The 23,291-nt window shown below is 57.2% G+C and overlaps 1 protein-coding gene across 4 annotated transcripts in view; it reads left to right on the top strand.

The window, feature by feature from the left end:
* The window catches only part of GLIS1 (GLIS family zinc finger 1), a 239,334-nt gene extending 217,667 nt beyond the window's left edge, over positions 1-21,667 (top strand). For 2 of the 4 annotated variants that reach the window (XM_017504415.2, XM_037729895.1), the window contains exons 5-10: positions 3,165-3,275; positions 7,235-7,367; positions 13,201-13,357; positions 17,952-18,130; positions 18,606-18,773; positions 21,127-21,667. In XM_017504415.2, coding sequence (XP_017359904.1) covers positions 3,165-3,275; positions 7,235-7,367; positions 13,201-13,357; positions 17,952-18,130; positions 18,606-18,773; positions 21,127-21,284 — 906 coding nt within the window. In that variant the 3' untranslated portion in view covers positions 21,285-21,667. Of the gene's footprint in view, positions 1-3,164; positions 3,276-7,234; positions 7,368-7,559; positions 7,891-13,200; positions 13,358-17,951; positions 18,131-18,605; positions 18,774-21,126 lie in introns of those variants that run through there. The other 2 variants (XM_037729897.1, XM_037729898.1) reach the window with 2 other exon arrangements.
* Positions 21,668-23,291: the final 1,624 nt, after the last annotated feature.

Below are 23,291 nucleotides of genomic sequence, written 5' to 3'. Positions count from 1 at the left end.
GAGGGCTCACGGGGCGCGGGGCCTGAGGAATGTTCTACACACGTCAGGCATTGGAAAAACAAACACAGAGATGGGCCCTGCCGCCCACTTCCAGGCGAATGCGCTGCAGACACGGAGACAGCTTGTTTGCTTTTAGACGAAAGCGAGTGGATTTGTATCAGCATCCCCAAGGGACAGTCCTGGGGCCGGCTCAGGGGCAGGGTAGGGCCCTGTGTGTGCCTGTGCACGTGCAGATGCACGTGTGTTTGTGTGTGTGTGTGGTGTATGTGTGTGGTGTGTATGTGGTGGGGTGTGTGTGGTGTATGTGTGTGGGGTGTGTGTGTGTGGTATGTGTGTGGTATGTGTGTGTGGTGTATGTGTGGTGGTGGTATGTGTGTGTAGTGTATGTGTGTGTTTGGTGTATGTGTGTAGTGTGTGTGTGTGTGTGTGCAGTGCAGTGTGTATAGTGTAGTGCGGTGTGTGTAGTGTGGTGTGTGTGTGGTGTGTGTGTGGGGTGTATGTGTGGTGGTGGTATGTGTGTGTGGTGTATGTGTGTGGTGCATGTATAGTGTATATGTGTGTGGTATGTATGTGTGTGTGTAGTGTATGTGTGTGTGGGGTGTGTGTGGGGTGTGTGTGATGTATGTGTGGTGGTGGTGTGTGTGTGTATGTGTGTGGTGTGTGGTGTCTGTGCAGCATATGTGTGGTGTGTGTGCATAGTGTATGTGTGGCATGTGTGTAGTGTGTGTGTGGTATGTGTGTGGGTGTGTGTGTGTGTGTGGTGTATGTGTGTGGGGCGTGTGTGGTGAATGTGTGTCTGTTGTGTGTGGGGGGTATGTGTGTGGTGTATGTGTGTGTGGGGTGTGTGTAGTGTATGTGTATGTGTGATGTGGTGTGTGTGTGTGTGTGGTGTGTGTGTAGTGTATATGTGTGGGGTGTGTGTGTAGTGCATGTGTGTGGTGTGTGTGTGTAGTGTATGTGTGTGATGTGTGTGTGTAGTGTATGTGTGGTGTGTGTGTATGTGTAGTGTATGTGTGTGGGGTGTGTGTGTAGTGCATGTGTATGGTGTGTGTGTAGTGTATGTGTGGTGTGTGTGTATGTGTAGTGTATGTGTGTGGGGTGTGTGTGTGTAGTGTTTGTGTGGTGTGTGCAGGGTGTGTGTAATGTATGTGGTGTGTGTGTAGTGTGGTGTGTGTGTAGTATGGTGTGTGCAGTGTATGTGTATGTGTGGTGTGTATGTGTAGTGTGTGTGTGTGTGGTGTGTATGTGTAGTGTGTGTGTGTGTGGTGTGTGTGTAGTGTATGTGTATGTGTGGGGGGTGTGTGTGTGTGTAGTGTATGTGTGTGGGGTGTGTGTAGTGTATGTGTATGGGGGGGCGTGTGTTGCGCATGTGTGTGGTGTGTGTGTGTAGTGTGTGTGTGGTGTGTGTGTGTAGTGTATGTGTGGTGTGTGTGTGTATAGTGTGTGTGTGGGTTGTGCATACATGTATGTGTGTGAGGTGTGTGTGTATGTAGTGTATGTGTGGTGGTGGTGGTGGGGTGTCTCTGTGTGTGTGTGGTGTGTGAGAGAGGGAGCCTGCCTCTGGGGTTGAGGGGCCTGGGGGCAGCAGGGGCCGTCCGCGGCAGGCCTCCGCTCTCCCTCCCAGGCCAACCCGGCAAGCTTCTCACTGCTGTCTCTCTCTTTTTGCTCTCCTCCGTTTCTTTAATCTGGCAACTCTCCGTGGCAGCACCAAGGTATGGTCATCTCTTTCTGCTTCCCCTCCTCATGAGGTCCCAGGGCCATGGGCACCTCTCCCTGGGTTTGAGGTTGGCCGGGCCTCTCCTCAGTCCAGCAGAGGCAGAGCTCCCTTGAGGTTCTGGGGGCAGTTCCCCCTGGGTGTGTCTGGCAGGACACGGCAGTCCCTGGTACTCACTCTGAGGTGTCATTTCCTCCAGTCCTGCTCCTGTCCCCTGCAGTCCCAGCAGGGCAGAGGCTCCCGAGAGAGCAGATGAACTAGATGTGTCCACAAAAGGAAGCCTCGTGAGCTTCAAGCCCCAGCAGCAGCCAGAGTCCTCAAGCAGGGTCTTATGGAAGCCTTGGTAGAGACTGGGATTCAGTTAGAGCCACATGTCGCTGCCCTGGGTCACTCAGACCTGGAATGAATCAGACAGGTCCCTCCCTGGCTGAGAAGAGGGACACTGAGCAAGCCCAGCACATAGGGTGGACAGCACTGCAGGGGGACGCTCTGCCTGGGGAGGGGGTGGAGGATTGGAGGAGGCCTTGGAGAGGAGATGGCATGGCTGCAGGAGAGCTGAGGAGGTTCCCGTGGCGGGAGGCGTAGGGCCTTCAGTGCTGGGAGATGGCCTATAGAGCCCTGGGGCGCACAGAGGGGTTTCATAGGCTATGCGGGTCTGTACGAAAGACCTTCCCCTCTGGCTGTGAGTGTGCGGGAGGCCGAGGCCTGGAGGGCAGGGTGGGGCCTGGGCAGGAGTTCAGGAGGGGCAGTGGGGCTGGATTTGGAGTCCACTTCCTATATTCTGGGTGAGCCATGGTGGCCCAATGGGAAGCAACTTGTCCACTCCCATGCACAGGGCACGGCCCCCAGCCTCCACAGCTGCCCCACCCTCCCCAGCCCTGTGTTCCCTGAGACCCAGCCACACTTCCAGCCTCTCACAGCTGTTGGCAGGAGGACCTGGGTTTCTTGTGGCCCCAGGAGCTGTCCGGGGCCTCTGTACCTACCTGCAAGGTGCATACAGAGGGCCAGTGCCCCCAGCCTGGCCCCGTGTGGGTGCCCCTCCCCTCCTCCTCCCCATCTGCAGAGCAGCTGTCTCACTGCACTCCCTATCTGCTCATTGCTTACTTGCAGCTGTCGGGTTGAAAGGGTGGACTTGGCTCAGAGCCAGGATCCAACCTGAAAGAACCCTTAGACCTCAGATGGCCCCATTTTCAGAGGAGACAGGTGAGACTCAGAGAGGAGAGGAAACTGGCCTGAGGCCCCAGGATGGTGGTGGGATGAACACACAAACCCCCTGCTCCGTTCCCAGGCCAGGCGCTGTCCCCACAGCTGGACAGGGCTGGCTGAGGCAGAGCACTCCTGGCCTGCAGCCAGCCCCTCGGCTGGTCACTTCACCACAGCAGGTCACACAAAGGCCCATGGCCCGAAGGGATGGACCTCACTCACCCCACCCCCATCTCCCATGTTACAGAAGCCATATGCCTGTCAGATACCTGGCTGCTCCAAGCGCTACACGGACCCCAGCTCCCTCCGCAAGCACGTCAAGGCCCATTCAGCCAAAGAGCAGCAGGTGCGTAAGAAGGTAAGCCAGCCCTCCTCATCTGGCCGCCTGCACCACGCCAGTCCAGGCATCGCCCACCCACTCGCCCTGAATGCCACTGTTCGTCCATCTGTTAGTCCATCCATCTGTTCATCCACTTCCCACCTGCCCTGAGTGTCTCTGCTGACCCACAGCCCTTCATTCTGCACCCCAGCCAGCTCTTTACCATCCACAGATTGCCCACCAGCTCCTCGCCCCATGCCTCCGCCCACCCCCCACAGCTGGGTGGAAAACATACAACGTCCAGTCCTGTGCTGGGCACGGAAGATACAGAAATGAAAATATACAGCTCCACTTTTAATGGCCTGGCAGGCGGGGGCAGACACAGAGATGATTCCACCTCATGTCATTAAGGTGGCAAGAGAGGCGTGCAGAGAAAAGTCAGGGCACAGATGAAGGGCCTTAGTCCCTCTGGGTGTGAGCAGGAAGGTCCATGGAGGAAGTGGCGTCAGGCCTGGGTGCAGTGTTCAGGGGTGGATGCACGGAGTGGGCCTGCTGGCCTCGCCTCCACTGGCTCTGCACCCAGGCACATGCCTTTGGGCTTCAGGTTCCTCAGCCATCAGAGGGGACAACAAAGGACTTGCCTTTAGACAGCTGCAGTCAGGAGTAAATGATGGTTTATGCTGAGAGTTTAGAACTGTACCTGGCACAAATTTAAAAGCTCAAAACAGACTTGGCACATATGTTCCTTAGTCTGAGGAAGGACTAAGTGTTGGGCCGGTGAATTCTCTGAGCGCTCCCCACAGGGACTGGTGTGGAGCAAGGCCTGAAGCCTGAAGCCCACCGTTTGCGGGACCAGCAGACACTCCACTCTCGGGCCAAGCAGTGCAGTGATGAGAGGTGGCGTGGACAGGGCTACATCCAGGACACAGTGGGTGCCATGGAGGGATCTTAAGCAGAGCAGGGACATGGCACCTTGAGAGGTGACCATGAGGGCCATGTAGAAAATGCATTGGGGACTCCCATGGAACTCTGGGGCCAGGGAGTGAGGGTCCTTGAGTGCTAGGGAGGGTGTGGGGGTGAAAGAGACACCAGAGGCCAACTCGGGGACACTAGTATGACAGAGGAGGACAGAGTGGGAAGAGCCCATTCATTGGTTCACCCAGATTTACAGAGTACCCACTGTATTCTAAGCCTTGTTCTGTGAACTGCAGACATGGCTGTGAATGAAACAGGGCAGAGACCTGCAGGCTGGAGGAAGCAGCTGCCTCAAGCCCTGGGACAGGGAGACAGTGATGGGGTGCTGAGAGCAAGCCGGCCTCAGTGGGAAAGAGGATGGGAGGGGACCACCAGGCTTGGGAAGCTGGCCTCCAGCCTGCAGGCAGCGGGGAGCGTTAGAAGCTGTGGAGCAGAGAGGGATGGGGTCAGAGCCTGCGCCGTCAGCTTTCTGCTGAAATACCTCCTCCATATTCACCGAGGAGGGAGAGGCTGTGCTTTAGCCCAGGTGCCTCTGCGGCTCCAGCACTGTACCTGGGGCTTCACATCCTGTATCTCATTTAGGCCTCACTCTAACCCTAGCTCCCCAGCTCCTCAGGAGGCTGAGGTGGGAGGATCACTTGAGCCCAGGAGTTGGAGCTGCAGTGAGCTGTGATTGCACCACTGCACACTAGCCTGAGTGACAGAACAAGACCCTGTCTCAAAAACAAACAAACCACAACCATAGGTGTGGGCACTGTTTTTTTTTTTCCTCATTTTATTTTTAGAAACAAAGTCTCCCTTTCACCCAGGCTGGAGTGCAGTGGCATGATCATGGCTCATGGCAGCCTTTAAGTCTTGGGCTCAGGTGATCCTCCTGCCTCGGCCTCCTGAGTAGCTGGGACTATAGGCATGCTCCACTGCTCCCGGCTTTTTTTTTTTTTTTAGTATATTTTTTTGTAGAGACAGAGGTTTCACTTTGTTGTCCAGGCTGGTTTTGAACTCCTGACTTCAAGAAATCCTCCTACCCTGGCCTTCCAAAGTGTGGGGGCTAGAGTCATGTGAGCCCCTCATTTTAGAGATGGAGAAACTAAGGGTCAGAGTTAACAAACCAGCCCAGCATCATGCACCGCAGAACGGCCAGAGCTGGGGTCCCCTCCCAGACCTGTGTTTCCAGGGCCTGAGCTCGGTTCACTGCTCTCATGTTGAGGGCCTGACCAGGGACAGAGAATGGCCCAGGCTCCAGGAGAGTGGAGTGCCACACCAGGGAGGCTTCTGTCCCAAGCGGACCAGTGCCCGAGGACCAGAATCCTGCCCTCGCTTTCCCAGGCCCCACGCTTGGCTCTCACTGAGCCCCCGGGGACTTGGGGCCACAGATCTGCAAACTTCCCAACAATAAGCATCCATTAAGAGCCATCAGGGATGATGTATCTTTCTGCGTAAAGCGACCCTTGTATTATGACAAGTCCTTGGCAGCCCTGCTGCATTTCAGAGAGAATTAGAAATGCTTTTCTTCCTTAATTCTCCTCTCCTGCTGCTCCTAATCCAATAGACATTGTGGTCTACAAGAACATGCCTTGGCTCTCTTTTGCCAGAAACTTAATTTACATGGAAAACAGCTGCTGGGTCAGGGAGCTAAGAGCCCATCTCAAGGCTGGGCATGCCTTCTCCAAGTCTGGGCCCTGGCCCTTCTGTCCTGGGAGGGCAGAAAAGCCCTGAGGGCTGACTCTCAGCTGTTGTGTGATAGAGGGCAGGGCTCTCACCTTCTCTGGGTCTGTTTTGTCCTGGGGAAGATGAGCATTTGGATGAGCCAAGCTTCGGGATTTCCCTGAGAGAAGGGGCCCTTCCCATCCAGGTGCCTGCCCCAGTCATCACTCAGTGTCCTGAAGGCCTCACCCTGTCCCCATTCTGGCTCTGGAAGGCGTTCTGAGGTGACTGTCTTTGGGAACAGCCAAGGGTTGTTGGCCAAAGATTTGCTTGCGTTCCTGGGTGCACCCCTGCCCAGGCTTGCCCTTAGCCGAGGGACCTCAAGTCCATACACTGATCCATCATGCCCACGATGGGGTGACCAGATGGGGCCCAGCCAGCCCTACCACCGCACTTCCAAAGTACGTCCCCAACCATCGTCTCATTCCCCCTCACGGCAGCCCAGGGGGAGGCGTGACTTGCTGCTTATTACAGACTGGGTAGGCAAGACCCAGGGAGGGTGAGCTATTTGTCCAGCATTACACACGGAGTAAGAAGAGGCGGGATGGGATCTGAGCCCAGCTCTTCATCCCTAGCCCTGAACTATTTCCACTGAACCTTGTACCAAGAAGGAAGAAGGAAAGAGCTGGGTCAGGTGGGGGGCGCTAACTGCACACCTGCTAACTGCACACCTGCTGACTGCACACCTGCTGACTGCACACCTGCTGCGCTCCACCCCTCCCACATCCGTTCACCCGCGCAGCACAGAATGCTCCTGCAAACCGCGGCTACCCATGCGAGGCCCCACTGCTGCCCTTTGCCACCCATTCTGTGGGTGTGCGCAGGCCACACCTCCCGCAGGCTGCTCCCAGCAGTGACTGAGTATGGCAGGCCCAGCAGGGACACTGAGGCAGAGCCTTCCTGAGAGACACTGGACTCCCTGACATCCAGCAGACATTGGCTGCTGAGGACCCCCTGAGTCCCTGTCCTGGATGCTCCCGCCTGGCCCTTTCTCCCTCTCTCCTCTTCCCTTCCTCCGTCCCTTGGTCCCAGGGCTCTCCCAGCAATCTCCCTGTTTCCTCTCACACAGGCACGTCTCCCATTTAAACCCTTGCATGTTCAATCCCATCTTGGCATCTGCTTCTCGAAGGACCTGGACTAACACCATCTTTATAATGTACACATCAGCCCATTTCATAGATGGGGAACTGAGGCACAGTGACGGGAAGGGTCTTGCCCTGGGGCTGCAGTCCCTCCTGCCCTGTCCCCTAAAGGGAGAGTTGCCGGTGGGCAGGGGCCTCACGTAACACACACCTCTTTTCCCTCTGCTTGCTCCCCAGCTGCACGTGGGCCCTGACACCGAGGCCGACGTCCTGACTGAGTGTCTGGCCCTGCAGCAGCTCCACGCGTCCACACAGCTGGCTGCCAGCGACGGCAAGGGTGGCTGCGGCCTGGGCCAGGAGCTGCTCCCAGGTATGTGTGCTGGGAGGCAGGACCAGGGCATAGCCCGGGAGGGGCCTTTCTTTGCCGACAGTCCTTGTAGCACAAGTGACACTCAGTGGGCCGCCCACATGGGAACGACTTGTTGCCGGCGCCCGTTTGTCTGGACTTGGTTGTCTGTGCCTCTGGCTCTCTACTTCCAATCCATCTTCTCCCTCTAACTAGGCAGATGTTCTTTCACATTCCTCTGTGGCTCCCCATTGCTCAGGGATGAAGCCCTCACCCTGTCAGCCCGGCCTCCAAGGTTCATGGGGCCTGGATCCTCCTGGCAGCCTCTTGCCTCCCCTTGGCATGTTGGAGGTGGTTCCCTGAACACTCTCTGCTCCTGCTTCCCCCACACTGGGCACTGTCCACACCCTGCCAGTCCTCTTCTCCCTCCCTTCATGAAGGTAGCTCCTGTCCTTCCTTCAGGACCCACCTCCGTGCCCCCTCCTCCAGGAAGTCTTCCTCTGGGCTTTGCTCTGCCCCAGTGCTGAGCACTCTGGGCGTCACTCTGCTTCCCATCTGTCTCCCCCACCAGACTGTGAGCTCCTCAAGGGAGGCCCAGGGTCTGCCTGATTCTGGGGTCGCCAGCAACCAGGATGGGGACATGTGTAGAGCTGGGCTGGGGGAACCCATGGCCTTGCCCCAAGCGTCATGAAGAGAGGCTCTGGTGCCCTTCCTGATGGCCCATGCTGCCGGGATCATCCGCAGGGAGGAGCCATCTTCAAGAAGAGCCCATTCTGTCCCTGTCCTTGACTCCTGCTCCAGAGGAGAAAACCCAGTTCTGAGAGAATAGGGACTTAGCCCAGATCACTTCCAGCTCATTACTAAACTCTGTGGCCCAGAGATGGGGCCCCCAGAGCCCCCGGGACTCTGCAGGCCTCTCCAGCCAGACACTAAAGGCCTCTGGTCCAGCTGAAGTGGCCCGTCTCTCCTCCCCACCCCCCAGCAGCCATGGGCCACAGGGCAGGTCTCAGGCCACAGCAGGTATTCCTGGCTTTGTAGCTCGGGCATCCAACCCACATAAGGGTAGCGTGGCCTATAGATTCCAGCTGACAGTCCTTGTGCTCTACCCCCAGCTCCCCTAAAGAAACCACAATATCAGAGCAGAGAGCTCTGCCCACCCTCTGGGATTTCTTGAATTATGTCAATCATTTTAAACATTTTTTATTTTCAATTTTTTATTCTTTCCCCTCAATGTTGAAGTAGCAACGGATTTAAAAATATGTCAAACACTTGCCAAACAGCCTCAGGAAGAAAAGCTTTGCAGCCTTTCTCATGGGTCGCCCTTCCCAGGGGTCTGTGCTTAGGCAGGCCCACGAGGGTGAGGACACAGGCGGATGGGTGCCTGGGGGAGGGTCTGTACGCTCCTCACCTCCAGCTGGGAGACCCTTCTGCGTGGCTGCTTCTCAGGGGGTCAGAATTGCTAAAATGGCAGGGCTGGAAGGGACCGGGGGGCTGATTCAGCCCTGGGAGAAGGTATCTCAAGTGCCAGCCCCCAAGGACTGGTCATGGCCGTGACCACTTGGAGCTCTGTGTTAAGAAAAAATAAAATAAAATAAGGCCTCAGAACCTGCTTCCTGAATCAGCCGGAAAGAGAGCAGCTCCTGAGGAGCAGTGCTGCCCCCAGGGCAAAGCTCTCGTACCTACCCCTTCATTTACCCAGGGAAGACTCAGGCCTGGGCAGGAGAAGAAATCACCTGAGGTCATCCAGAGAAGTCAGCAGCCAGTCCAGACTGCAAGCCTGTTCTCCCAGATGCCAGCCTCGGGCTTGTCCCAGCGAGAAGGGACAGGGCCAGCAGTCACCGTCTTTGAGCACCTGCCTGGGCCACTCACTTCACAAATCTCCCCTCATTCAATCCCCAACTATGCTGTGGAGTAGTGTGAAACCCATACTGTAGATGAGAAACGGAATCAGCTGAGGCCTCATCATCACAGATTGGAGGAGCCGCTCCTGCTGAAGCTGCTGCCCTTGCTCTGTGACAATAAGCGGTGTTTTCCCTGTTTTGAGCCTCAGTTTCCCTCCCAGACACTGAGGGATCTCATCTGCTATGAGAACAATGTGATCGTGGATGCGGTCACTTATATAAACCCTGTGTGACCGATAATCTTACTGTTATTGTTGCTCTTGAGGAACAAGAAGAATGACTGTGTGCTCGTCCACCTTACAATCATGCACAGCCAGCACGTATTGACTGTGCCAGGCACCACTCCAGGGACTGTGCATGGACGTCACTGCCATCATGCTCACATCAGCCTCAGAAGGCACACACAAGCCATAGTCAGCAGGTGGCAGAGGCAGGATTTGAACCCACACCATCTGTGCAGGCTGCCCTCTTAACCAGAGCCGGTACCTCCCTGCTGCCAGTGCTGTCCCTCAGCCATACCTAGCACCTGCTGTCTGCCAGGCCCCATGCTGGCCCCGTCCCTGAGCTGCTTCCAGTATAGCAGGGAGGGCAAGACCAGCCAGGCAAAGCCCAGTGTCCTGGATCCCCCAGGATCTGACCTGCTAGGTTCTTCTGCAGGCCGTGTGGCAGATGCCTGAGAAGGGAACAGATGTGAGGCCAGAGGTTAAGCACTCAGGGCTGATGACTGATGACACAGCTTTACAGCCTGAAGTGGTGTGTTTTGGGGAGAGCCTGGCAGGCCCCGTGGCATCCTTGCTCCTGCTGCTCTTTGCAATCCTGTGGTTCCTTCATTCCCATCTGCTGTTTGCTGACATGGTCAGCATCTCTAGTTCACACACTCGGTCACCCACCCTGTGTCCGTCTTTGGTGTGGAGGCTGGACAGGCAGGGATGTGGCCCCAGGGCACCGGGAGACAAGGGCAGGGGACCGAGTCAGGGAGGGTTAGCAGAGTCCAGAACAGAGGAGAGAAGGTGAGGGACGAGCTGCAGAGGGAGACACCGAATTTCCATTGTCCACTTGCAGGACGCTCCCTTGAGTAGGGACCAGCTCTCTTCTGCACAGGAGACCCCCCGACCCCTGGGAGCTTATCTGCCAGGCCTGTCCTGAGCAGACCCAAGGTAATGTTATGGACAGTGAGGACTTGAGAAGCATGAGGTCAGCGTGGCTGAGGGAGACGGAGCAGGACTGATCTGGATTCTAAGCCTTCCCAGCTGTCAGCACCCCAAATTGGTTCAAGATAGCAGGCGAAGAGGTGCTAAGGTGAGCGGCTCAGACGTGGGCAGCTCCTTGCCAAGCTCTCTCCACAAATACTGCTTCAGGCGACTTCCCCAAGCTGGGGAGGGAGGCAGTGGCTGGATGGACCGGGGATGCTGGTCCCGGGAACACAGTGCAGAGGCAGGGAGTGGTAAGGACCGTGGCCGGGAGCTGGAGGGTGCCTGGAAGCTCTCACCCAGAGCCCCAGGGTCTCACAGCAGCCAGCAGTGACACCTGCACCAGAGCCGAGGCCTCAGTCAGACATCTAGAACACCACCTGGGCTGGAGCCGCTCCTAGCCCTGGCCTCATGTGAACTTTCTCTCCCCACTGCTTGGAAGATGGCCCCGAGGAGCCACCTACTCTGTGACTTTGGACAAGTTGTTCAACTTGCTAATAATTTAGTTTCCTCATCTTAAATGGGATATATTGTCTTCCCCACTGACATTTGTCGAGATGGTTAAACTAGATAATGTGGAAAGACAGTTTGCCACATAGTATGTTTTTAATTAACGGTAGCTGTTGTGATAGCAGAATCACCGGATGTAATGTATGTAGGGTGCTTACAGCTGGGACTCCAAGCCAGGGGTTGCAAACTGTTTGGCCTCATAGGCACAGGGGTGCTTTTTGGTTGTTGTTTTTCTTGAGACAGAGTCACCCAGGCTGCAGTGCAATGGCACCTTCTCGGCTCACTGCAACCTCTGCCTTTCTGGTTCAAGCCATTCTCCTGCCTCAGCCTCCCAAGAAGCTGGGATTACAGGTGCGCGCCACCACGCTCAGCTAATTTTTGTATTTTTAGTAGAGATAGGGTTTTGCCATGTTGGCCAGGCTGGTCTCGAATTCCGGCCTCAAGTGATCCTCCCACCTCGGCCTCCCAAAGTGCTGGGATTGCAGGCTTGTTTTTTTAATGGTTTCCATATGAAGGTCTTTTCACAGCATGTGCTCTCCCGTTTGCCACAGGCCCCGCTGCTCCCCTTGTTAATCCATGCAGTTTCACTTATTTTGCTCCCTGCCATGCTGCCTGAGGCACTGAGCTTGCCACCCCTGCCACAGCCCTGCTTGTTCCCTTAGCAGCCTCTTCAATTGCAGGCCTAGGCCAAAGGGGCCAGCTGGGATGAGCTAGCCTTGGAACCCCAACCAACTGAGAAGGTAAAAGGTCTCCTTACTCCATTCATGAAAAGAGACTGGTGTATTCTCAGATTTGTCCTTATGGTGTAATAAGAGCACTGGTCTGGATCCATGGTGACCAGAGTGTCGTTCAGTATGTAACAGCTGCCCCATGTGCACTGGCCAATCAGAGTGGACACCATATCAGTGCAGCCCCAGGCTAGCCCCCAGGTCACACAGTCCATCAGTGCAGCCCCAGGCTAGCCCCCAGGTCACACAGAGTCCTCCCAGGGCATCTGCTGGATGCATGGATTTCAGAGAAAATGATCAGTTGCTGTTAAGCATGGCCAGGTTGAAGAAGGGATGCACAACTGGCACTCTCTAGAGAGATGAGCCACGGAGAAGGCAGAGGGAGGCCAAGGAGCCCTGGGCTCCATTCTGGGTATGGTGGCCTGGAATGCAGGAGTCGGGTGTATTTATCTTTTTTATTTTTTCAGATGAAACAGGGAACATAAAAACTTACAGCTCTTGCCGTGTCCTTCCTAGACTTCAGTTCCAGAGTAGGGGTTTATTTCCTACTCTGATTAGGGTTTCTTTGTGAAGGCATTTGGGGAGTGCTGGGCTCAGTAACTCCCTAAGCCTCAGTCGGGCCCCTGGAGCAACATCGGATGCTGACCTAGTGTCCTCCATTGATTTATTAGCCTGCCTATCTTAACAAGGGTAAGACCCTAGGGGGTAAAAGGTGACAAAAGGTGGCATCACCCTGCAGGTATCTTCTGAAGGTTTAGAATCTGAGACTAGAATGTGGCTGACTCCTCTCCTCAGTTGGGACCCTTGTTCAGTGTACAGTCCATACAACTATCCATGGCAGCCCTTCTCAGAGGTCTCCCAGGCCAGCCTGCCACCCAGCTAGTGCAGTCATCCCTCTTTGAAAGCCTTCACAGTGGACACCCGGCTGTGCTTACATGTCTCTGGGGGAGGTGGTTACCCTGCAAGGGCATTCCATTGCCCTGCAGCAACACTGCGCGTTAGAAGCCACGGCGGCGCCCTGGGCTGCTGTCTACTTCTCTCAAACTGCTCTCCATTCCTGGGTCTCTGTCTGCTTCCAGGGCCACACAGAACAAGCCCCTTCTTTTCCTGGACAGCGCCACAGAGATTTGAGACAACCTGCCCAATACATGCCCCCATCTCAACACACATGTGTGCACACACACACACGAACACACACACATGCACACATGCATATGCGCACACACACACACACACACATGGTCTGAGCACCCCATGCCTCTGACAGCCCCTTGCCAGTCCACCTCTGCTATCAGGGTGAGCCCCAGCTCTGGACACAGCCCTTTAACCAGGGCCTGCAGGGCCTGAACTGAGCAGAGTGGAGCCAGCACCTCCTTCATTGGGGCCCCTAACCTCCCAGTGATACAACTGTGCTCATTTTCCCTCTTGTCTTTCTGTCTCCATCATCAGGCACACACAGCTCCTGGGCCATCACAGCCATCTCTAGGGAGTGGCCCGAGTCCAGTGACCCTTGTTTGATTCCCTGCAGGTGTGTATCCTGGCTCCATCACCCCCCACAACGGACTCGCGACAGGCCTCCTGCCCCCAGCCCACGATGTGTCTTCCAGGCACCACCCTCTGGATGCCACCACCAGTTCCCACCACCATCTGTCCCCTCTGCCCATGGCTGAGAGCTCCCGGGATGGGTATGTACACCAGACCAGTCCTCCTCCAGGGGCAGCAAGAGGGAACTGGGGGGAGGGAGGGAGGGCAGGTGTCCCGCACTGTCTGTCTGCTTGTTACTGATAATGAAAATGGCCAGCCTTCAGGGAACACTGACTGCGTACTGCATTCTAAACACTTCCTGTGCATGCTTCCACTGGGGCCTGCAGTAACCCTGAGTAGACGGTATTGGCTTCTGAATGTCTTGCTTCAAGCAGCCCCTCCTCCCCGCTGGGGGACCCTGGGAAAACTCTGTGGCCCCACCCAACGACCCCTGCATTCCGGACTGCCAAACCCAGAATGGAACCCAGGCCTCCCAGGCCTCACTCTGGCATCTCCTTGGCTCATCTGTGCATTTGGGAGCAGACTGCCCACTGCTCACACTCCACAGATGCTGGTGTGGGCCCTACCCCATCTCCAGCCACTGCAGCTGTGACTGTCGCCCGGCCTGCAGGGAATGTCTGGGAGCCTTTACTGCAGGATCACTGTGGAGAGGGGTGGCCTCTTCCCGTGCCCCATGTGGTTCTCATTGTGGCCACTTAATTGACTGGAAATGGTGAATGTGTTCATTGCTGGACCATGATCTGCTGAAATCTGTTTTTCTTGCAAATGAGCAGAGGGAGTCCTCACAGCCCCGCCCTCCTCCCCTCCCTGCTATTTTTTTGCTAATCACCTTGTCCCTTCTCCTCCTCTCCCCCTCCCCGCACCCAGCCTGGCCCTAGCACCTTCCTTCTTCCCTGCCCTTCCTCTGCCAGGCAACAGCCTTGGTCTTGGCCTGCCTGCGCCTGGGGCCAGCCTGGCTTCATCACCACATTTGTGGCCCACTGTGGCCCACCGCTCCTATTATTACTGGGCTCCTCCTGCCGTTCATTCACCCGTTCATTCAGTGTTCAGTTACGGAGCCCCTGTGGGCAGGCCCTGGGCCCAGTGCTAGGGCTGCCGATGACTTTGGCCCTGGAGATGCTTACTGTGAGAAGGAGACCTACCGCATAGGGGTCAGTGCTACGTGGCAAGGAAGCAGAAGGGCTGTGGAGCCCAGAGGAGAGCCCAGAGGAAAGCCTAGTGGCGTGTGGCTGCCGGGAGGATGTCAGAGAAGGCTTCCCGGAGGAGGTGAGGCTGGAGTTGGTTGGGTGGAGAGGCTAGGAGGAAGGAGTAGCAAGAGCGAAGGTAGGCATGGTGAGAGCTTGGTGCGATCTGGGGAACCATCGTGTGGGGTGACGAACTTGGGAGAGAGGCTGCCAGGTCCAGAGCCCAAGGCCTGGGATGGGACTCAGCCTGAGGCGTGTTGAGCAGTGATGTGGTCAGGTTTGGGATGAGGGCGCAGGGCAGCATTGCAGGGGTGGAGTGGACTCTGGGGCACGGTTCAGGCTGGGGAGGAGGAACCAGAAGGCAGTGGTGACACAGAGGCAGCAGGAGTGGGAAACCTGGGCTGGGCAGGGAGAGGAGGGGGTGTCAGGGGTGAGCTGGGGTGCACGGGGGCTGCTGACGGACAGGGGAAGATTGTAGCTGTGAGTGTGAGTGTGAGCAGAGGGTCATGAAGAGGCCGCCTGAGGGGATGTAGGGGGACCCAGAACACCGGACCCAGCTTGAGCTCAGCTGCTGCCTCTGTGAAAGGCATCAGAAGGCCCTGCCCGAGGAAGGGGGCGAGAGCCGTACACATGCCTGACACTCTGTGTCCCACCTGGCACAGGCGACACCATGATGGCCCCCGCCCCCACCCATACCCACTCAGGCCACCTGCTCACCCACCAGCTGAAAAACATCTTCAACCGAAGGAAAAGAAACCACGGAGTCCGTTTACTCCTTGGCCGTGCACTCTGCTCTGCCTCATTCATCACCTGCCTGCCGCCTGCATAAGTGCCCGTCAAGAATTCTGCAGTGGGAGGCAGAGTGATGACAAGATGGGACCCCTGCCTGCCCACCCCCACCTGCCCACCCCGCCTGCCCACCCCTGCCTTTGGGTGGGAGCCTCAGGACCAGCTGCAGGAGAGAAGTGCCCTCATGCCTGACACCAGGCCCCGGCCCAGTGTGAATGGGTCTCTTTTTCATCCCGAGAAGAGAGTGGGGAAAGGGACTTCAGCCTCCCTTTCCTGCCAAAGTCAACAAGGAGCAGCCACTCATGGCTCCCCAGCGGTTTGCTGGGACGTTTAAATAGCTTGACAGAATTATCTGATTCACTCAAAAATATGCTAAGAGGGCCTGACTTCATGACCAAATTTATTTACCCTGGCTCAGAGGAGATGCCGAACAGGGTATTTTTTTCCCAGTCTTGTGCGAGGTATGAAGCCCTCGGTCTGCCAGGCCAGTGAGGTTTTATATTAATTTTTATAGGTTCCAGTTGAAGCAAAAATATTTGATTTAGGAATCATTTGCATGACTCAGAGGAGGAGCTCCAGATGATCTTTCTTGCCTTTTAAAGAGTTCAGGTAGAGCTGCGTACCCTCAGGCGTCATGTCTGCTGTGGGGAGAGTTGTGTTCTGTTTAATTTCACTGGCTGTGAAGGTGGCAAATGTGAACTTATGGTGGAGCGAGACAGGAAAAACAAACTTTTGAAAATGCATGTTTTTTCTCCTTCATATCTGGTTCATCTTAATCCTGCAATGCCATTAATCTCTGGGGTTCGTAGCTGAGAGATTCGGAAACTCATTTATTAGTGTCATCGGTTGTTGGCTGAGTGGCAGGCCCAGCACTGGGCACCAGGTGGCCAAGAAGGACCAAGACCTGGCCCTTCCTACAGGGGCTCCAGGAAACCAGGGGAGGGCTGGGCTGTGGGTGCCCAGCTGGGATAGGGATAAGGCGGCCACCATGCAGCAGACCCATGGGAAGGCGAAGCCACTGCAGGCCCCAGCCCATCTTCAGCCAGGAGAGCTGGCCATGAGGACACACGGCTTGTGCACAACTCTACACGGTTTCCAGTACATAGAGGAAGACACTGTCCCATTTGGTCACCCTTAAGATGGGCCTAAAAATGATGATGATGATGATGATGATTTATTCCTGGAGGTGTGATGAGGAATGGCTCGTGAACTTAGAACGGTGACATAGACCCACAGTGTGTGAGTGACTGGGCCAGGGACCCAGCACCGAGGCCCTGCTTCCCCTGTCCTCAAGTGAGCCCACAGTGACAGAGGCCCAGACCTATGGATGATGACAGCAGACTAGAGGGGCAGTGGAGGGGCTGCCAAGGTGGGAGGGAGCAGAGAGGAACCTGGTGCGGCCGCAGATGTGGAGACTCCAGCCTGTCTCCAAATCTGCTTTCTCCATTTCCAGATAGCCCTGCTTCTTTCAGAGAGGCACCGACCTGTTAACACTTGGTGTCTCAGAAGGTAGGCAAGGATAAAGAGGTCACCTGGAGCTGTGACACTGAATTCACTGTATATTTTAATGTGGATGGTCCAATAACTCACAAATCCAGAGAAGAAATGGGGACTTTGAGTCTCCCTCTTTCTGCCATGCACATAAGTGCTTTACCGGCTGGGAGCCTGTAGCCTTGTCCCCAGAGTCCCCAAGCCGTTGATCTCAAAGTCATTTTAGCCCCTGTGAAGTGGGCCTAGGGGCTTAGGAAGGTAGCGTGAGAAGGGAACCCGGCCTGCAGCATCCTACAGTCCAGGTAGATGGCCCCGGGCTGGGCCGGGCTCAGGGCGCCTGTGCAGCTCTCAGCCGCTGCAGTTGTGCTTCTGAACATGAGCTTCCAGAGTGCACGGTCTTGAGCCTGCATGCCCCTCAGGCTCTGTATGAAGGCAGCTGGGGAGCCCCCCATCGCAGGCGGTATGCAAGCGGAGGACAGATGGCCAGGGCTGGAAACAAGAGAAGGTTCCTCAGAATAAACTGTGCAGAAAAAAATGCCAGCTTGGCTGTGGGACCGACTTGCTAGTTTTTCTTCCCTTCATCTTTGTAATGATGATGCTGGTGGATGGAGTGCTGAGAATACATCAGATGTCACACTCTACATCGCTTTCATGTCACCCTCACCGTAGCCCCTGAGGTCGGTGCTGTGTGGCTGGGAGTAACTTGGGCGAACGTCTCTGAACCTTGGTTTTCTGGTCTGCGAAGAGGACACAAGATCATCTATCTCCCAGGGCCTGGGGCAAGTCAGGGCTCAATGCCTGGGGACTGTGAGTGCCATGGGCTGCTCCAGGGCTCCTCTTCCAGGTTGCCAGAGTGGCGAGCATGAGGCAGAGAGCCGGGCACCCGGCAGGTAATGACGCTGCAGCGTGCCAGGTGGTGAGCCGGCAGCCCTTCCGGGAAACCAGGGCTCAGAGACATTGAGTAGCTTGCCCTAAACACCTGGACAATGAGAGCAGTTAGGGGTTTGAACACAGTTCTCTCGTCTGGAAAGATCGCACCACTTACCCCTGTTCCTTGCTGACTATCCTAAACACCAGACTCCAGAGATTCCAGGATTGAGTTTGGCTTGAACCTGACCAGACATAAAAGCTCCTCTCCTAACTGTTGTAAGTTGGAGCAGGTCAGCTGGGGAGTGGGCTCCCGTTGCTGGAGGGGACAAGCTGTGGCAGCCCTGCCTCGGGCCCCGCCCTCCACACCCCTGCCTGCTGACAAGTTCTCTGTTCTCTCCAGGTTGGGGCCCGGACTCCTCTCACCCATAGTCAGCCCCCTGAAGGGGCTCGGGCCACCGCCGCTGCCCCCATCCTCCCAGAGCCATTCTCCAGGAGGCCAGCCCTTCTCCACGCTCCCAAGCAAGCCTGCCTACCCACCCTTCCAGAGCCCTCCACCCCCGCCTGTGCCCAGCCCGAGAGGTAAGCTCTGGCCAGGGGCCCACTCCATATCACCCCCACCATTCCCGCTCAGGAACCTCAGAGGAATGAGGAGACAGTGGCCTAGTGGGGGAGGAACGGGCTCAGAGAATGACCGCCTGGGCACTGGGGCTGAGAGAAGCTGGGACACAGGGGACATAAGAGGCCCAGCTGGGGCACGGCCTGGAGGAAGCTGGTCCTGACAGTGAGGAAGAGTGAGAGGCCAGTGAGCGGCACGTGGAGGGAGCAGACGTCGAGACCATCTCAGCCACCCCTGGCCTGTCCTCCCTCCCTGCAGGGCGGAGCTGAGAATGGGCCCCAGCCTCCTGCACCTTCCCTGCCCTGGCCCTCCTCTCTCGCTCACACCCACGATGCCTGGATGGGACCACGGGAGGCGCAGCGTGCAGTGAGGACGGTCCCCCTCCCTGCCCTGGGTACTTCTTTTTTGTGAACGCGGCCCCTGCCACCCTGTTTGCAGGTTACCAGGGCAGTTTCCACTCCATCCAGAGCTGCTTCCCCTATGGTGACTGCTACCGGACAGCGGAGCCAGCAGCTGGCGGGGACGGACTGGTCGGGGAGACCCCCGGTTTCAATGCCCTGCGGCCCAACGGCTACCACAGCCTCAGCACGCCCTTGCCTGCCCCAGGTGAGCCCTGCCTTCGTGGCTCCCGGTCCAGGGCACCTGCCAAGCTCAGCCTGGTGCTGGGTGCTGCATGCATGGGGTCCTGTAGCCTTTGGATGCTTATGTGGCAGGGCCATCCCCATTTCACAGGGCGGGAAGTAGAGGCTCCGAGAGTCCCAGGACCCCGCAGCACTGTCTGTACCTGCCTGACTGTAATGTCTGGCTTTTCCCACAGCTTCGAGAGCCTTGTGTGTCTGAATGCTGACAGGTTTCTGAAGAATCAGACTGGGAGCTCATGGTTTAATTACTTCTTCACTTTATTTATTAAGCACCTACTGTGTGCCGGGCGTAGCTGCAGGCCCTGGGGATGTATCAGGGAATGAACAAATCCTGCTCTCCCTTTGGCAGCAGAGGAGACCAGGCAGGGACAGAGCCTGAAGGCCGTGCTGTCCCTTCTCCGCATCGGTACCTGGTGCTGCCCTCCAGGGCCCTGGGCCTCCCCAGCTCTGCCCCTGGCTTGGCTAGAGAAGCCCAGGGAGAGGGGACAGCCCACAGCCCAGGTGGAACCAGGCTCAGAGCAGTGGGGCCGGCCTAGTCAAGGCAGGCCTAATCAGAGCAGGGGCATCAGAAGGGAGGGGCTAGACCCTCCCTGAATTCTGGAGCCAAGACCACCCTCAAAGCAGCCTGGGGCTCAGGTCTAGCCAGAGGTTTCCAGGGCTCCAACAAAGAGGAACCTGTGACCCGCCCCAGAGGCCCTTTGGTCAGCCTTGAGTGTGCACAGTGGGAAGTGGAGGGACAAGGATATAGGGACAAGCACTGAGGTCTCAGCTGGACACACACCACCCTGTGGGTCCACGTCCACACACCTGCAAAGGCCGGTCCCTGCAGACAAGGCTGGATGCCCATGCCAGGTATCTGTGTGTGCCCATGCTTGCAGGGCTGGCACAGGTGGCTCTGGCAGCATGTGCCCCATGAGTGTGAGGAGTTGGCAGGGCATGCACTCGTGTCTGCACACGTGTTACTCCACGTTCGTGCGGATGTCCGTGCATCTGTGTGCACATCGTGTCACCCACCCATGACTTGGCTGATTCTACGGACAGTGCGTGCCTGTGTGTGATGTGGGCTGTTTCAGATGAGCGTGCTTGTGTGCACTTGTGCACCTGTGTTCAAGGACCGTATCCACAGGCCTGTGAGTACACGTGTGCCATGTCCATGCGTGATAGATGTGTGTGCATGGACCCCTGTGTGGCATGTGCCCACATGGGGGATGAGTGCTCTGTGTCTGTGCATGCCTGAATTGAGGTGCCCAGCACTGCGGGCTCCCCATCCTGTCCTCCCACCCCAATCCAGCCCATGTTGGATTTCCCAGCTGTGCAGCAAGGCTTGGAATGAATAGCTCTGACGGAGTGGCAGACAACTTCCACGCCCGACCCCTACACTGGCCAGGGGAGGTTCTTTTGGCCTCCCCTCTCCCCAGAACCCACTCCAGGCCCACTAGCTGCCTTCTGCCCACACTTCCTGGTCAAGGAAAAATCACACACAGAGCTGACACGCCAGCTGACGAGCTCGAGGAGCTGCAGGGCCTCAGAACAGTTTGGCCCAACGCCACTGCGTAGACAGGCTCACCTGTCTCAGGCCACACACATGAAGGACAGCAGTTCATTGACAGGCCTTTAGGGCAGGGGCAGGAGAGGATGACCCCTCCCAGCCCCTCCCAAGTCAAGGGCCTCTGAGCGGTGGCCTCACCCTGGACACAGCATGTCCAGTGGAACAGGGAGACATCTCTGGAGCCAGATGGACCTGGGTTCAACCCCAGCTCCCTTCCTTACTCACACTGTGACCTTAGGCAAGCATCTTGGCCTCTCTGTGCCTGCCTTCTCAGCTATAGAATAGGATAGTGAACCCCACCACATGGGAGTGTTGCAGAACTGAAGCCAGACAAGCTAAAATGAGCACTTACTAAGTGCCCAGGAAATGCTGGTGCTCTTCTTTGGGTTTCTTGAGTCCATTTGGGGGATGCAGCTGAAAGGGTGGGGGCGAGCTGGTCCTTCTGCCAGGAGGGGACCAGCCCCTGAGGGCAAGGGCTGTGCTGCTCCTACCCGCCCCCACATTCTGCCCCACAGTCAGCCCCATGCCTGTCTCTCCAGCTGTCCTGGGCCCCCTGGATGTGCCAGGCCCAGGGTGGCTCCCAAGCCCTCTCCCCACCCCAGCGGCCAGCTCCCACATTCGGAAAAATAGGGGGCTCCAAGCAGGCCCCAGGGACGGAACTCAGTGAGGGGGCACTCTGGGCAGGTGGGGTGGGGCCTGGGAACTGGGAAGGATGAGCAGTCACAGCCCCTGCTGCCTCCGGCGCTGACCGCTTCCCACCCTTTGTCAGGCTATGAGGCCCTGGCCGAGGCCTCGTGCGCCACAGCGCTGCCGCAGCAGTCATCTGAAGACATGGCGTCCAGCGGCCCCGAGGACTGTGGCTTTTTCCCCAATGGAGCCTTTGACCACTGCCTGGGCCACATCCCCTCCATCTACACGGACACCTGAAGGAGCCCTGTGTGCGCCTGCCTGCCCAGCACTGCAGATGTCACCTCACCCACCTGCTGTCACTCCTACCCTCCATGTACCCCGCAGGAGCGCCAGGCCACAGCTGGAACATCTGGGCCATGACCCAGGGAGCCAGTTGGCCGTGCCACCCAGCACTGCCAGGGAGCTGCCGTCTGAGCCCAAGCTGGGTGCACAGAGGTGCCCATCAGGACTTGTGGCCCTGTAACATTCCCTTGATAGCGTCTTCCCATTCCTCTCCCCAGTGGTTTGGAAATCACAGACCTCGTGTATATAAAATATGCAGAACTTGTCTTCCATTCCCCTGCCAGTTTTATATTTTTGGTTTTACAAGAAAAACATTAAAAACTGGAAAGGAGCTGTGAGGGCCTGGTTCTGCTTTGTGATTCAGCCAGAGGCGGGGACCGGGAGAGCCTCTGAGGAGGGTGATGGAGCCAGGGTTCAGAGCTAGGGAAGCTGTGTGAAACCAGCTCAGGCCCTGGGTTCTCACCGCGGGGATGGGAACCAGTGGCGTGTGGCCTCCGTCGCACACTGCGGCCCTTTCAGATGCCAGCGCGAGTCCCAGGACTGCAGAGAGGTAGGCCTTTCCCCATGGGCAGGTGGACAAGCCGAGGCTGGGAGGTGCAGTGACGGGCTCCAGATCCCAGATCCCACAGTCTGACCACAGTCCAGCCCAGCTCCATCTGCCCCGGGCCCCTGCCTGCTACAGAGGCTCCTCAGCGGGTGGGAGAACGAGCTTCGAGTCTGGTGTCTGGGCTTCTGTAAACAGAGAAGCCCTGGGTGGGCAGGGCAAGCCTACCAGGCATGGAGCCCAAACAGCCTCAGAAAGGCAGGACAAAGGCCAGTCCCTGCAGGCAGGCTGGAAGACCAAGGCTCGCATGGGTCTGTCCCCATCCCCTACATGTCTCTCTCTCCAGCATCCAGCATGAGGAACAGGCCCACGCTCCAGGCCTGGGCAGGTGACCTGGACAGTGGCCAGCATCTCACATGTCACATTGATCACCTGTTAAAAAGATTCAGGGAAATTCCTGCCTCACCCCCACTGGAGTGGAACCATGCAAGGGTGGTCATATTTACCACCCTCCCAGGCTCCCAGAAATGGCCTAGGGAGGGTCTTGTTGTTCCCTCTGTAGGTGAGGAGGGGCAGCTGGCATTCACACCCCCATCAAAGGGCAGCCTCTTTGTACACTGACTTAGCAAAGCGAGATGAAAGGCCCAGTAGCCCCCTTCCTTATAGAGAGGGAGACTGAGGGTCAGAGTGAACACCCAGCCACGCGGTGGTGGAGCCATGATGAGCACGTGGTCCTCCCCATCACCCACAGTGCCATGCTGGTCCTCCCCATCACCCACGGTGCCATGCTGGTCCTCCCCATCACCCACGGTGCCATGCTGGTCCTCCCTATCATCCATGGTGCCATGCTGGCCTGCGGTGCTTCCAGGGGATCTGCCCTCTGCCTCCTTCCAGGAGCCCAATGAGGAGGTGCCTGCACCCCTGTCCTACTTGAGCCCTCCACACCTGAGCTCTGCCTGCTGTGCGTCCAGGGCCGACCCGTGGGGGGCTGCATTTGGGGCCACTGCCCTCTGGCTCCGGGCTGGCTCCAGCCAGTGAGGAGCCCAGCATGAGAGGAAGGTGGGAGGGGTTCCTGGGTGGCTGTGTCCTCGCTGAAGATCTCGGTCCAGTCCAGTGGCCCTCTTCCACACAGCCCCCCCCAGGCTGGGAGCAGCTCCCCTCCTTCCCTGCTCAGGTGTGGGGCAGGGCTGGGGAATCACCTGACACACCTCGGTGTGGTCCCCTCAGGAAACTCTCCCAATGGCCCCAAGCTGAAGAGGGGCGTCTTCCCTGCCAGAACCTGCTGCTTATTCCCATCCTACAGGCACAGAAACTGAAGGACAGTGCACCGGGCATGGTGGCTAACGCCTGTAATGGCTCACTCCCAGCACTTTGAGAGACCAAGGCGGGCGGATCACCTGAGGTCAGTAGTTCAAGAC

The sequence above is a fragment of the Cebus imitator genome, unplaced genomic scaffold (genome assembly GCF_001604975.1).
Source record: "Cebus imitator isolate Cc_AM_T3 unplaced genomic scaffold, Cebus_imitator-1.0 Scaffold322, whole genome shotgun sequence".
NCBI lineage: Eukaryota > Metazoa > Chordata > Mammalia > Primates > Cebidae > Cebus > Cebus imitator.
Note: the sequence above shows the minus strand (reverse complement) of the source record. Positions and strands in the feature narration are given on the sequence as shown.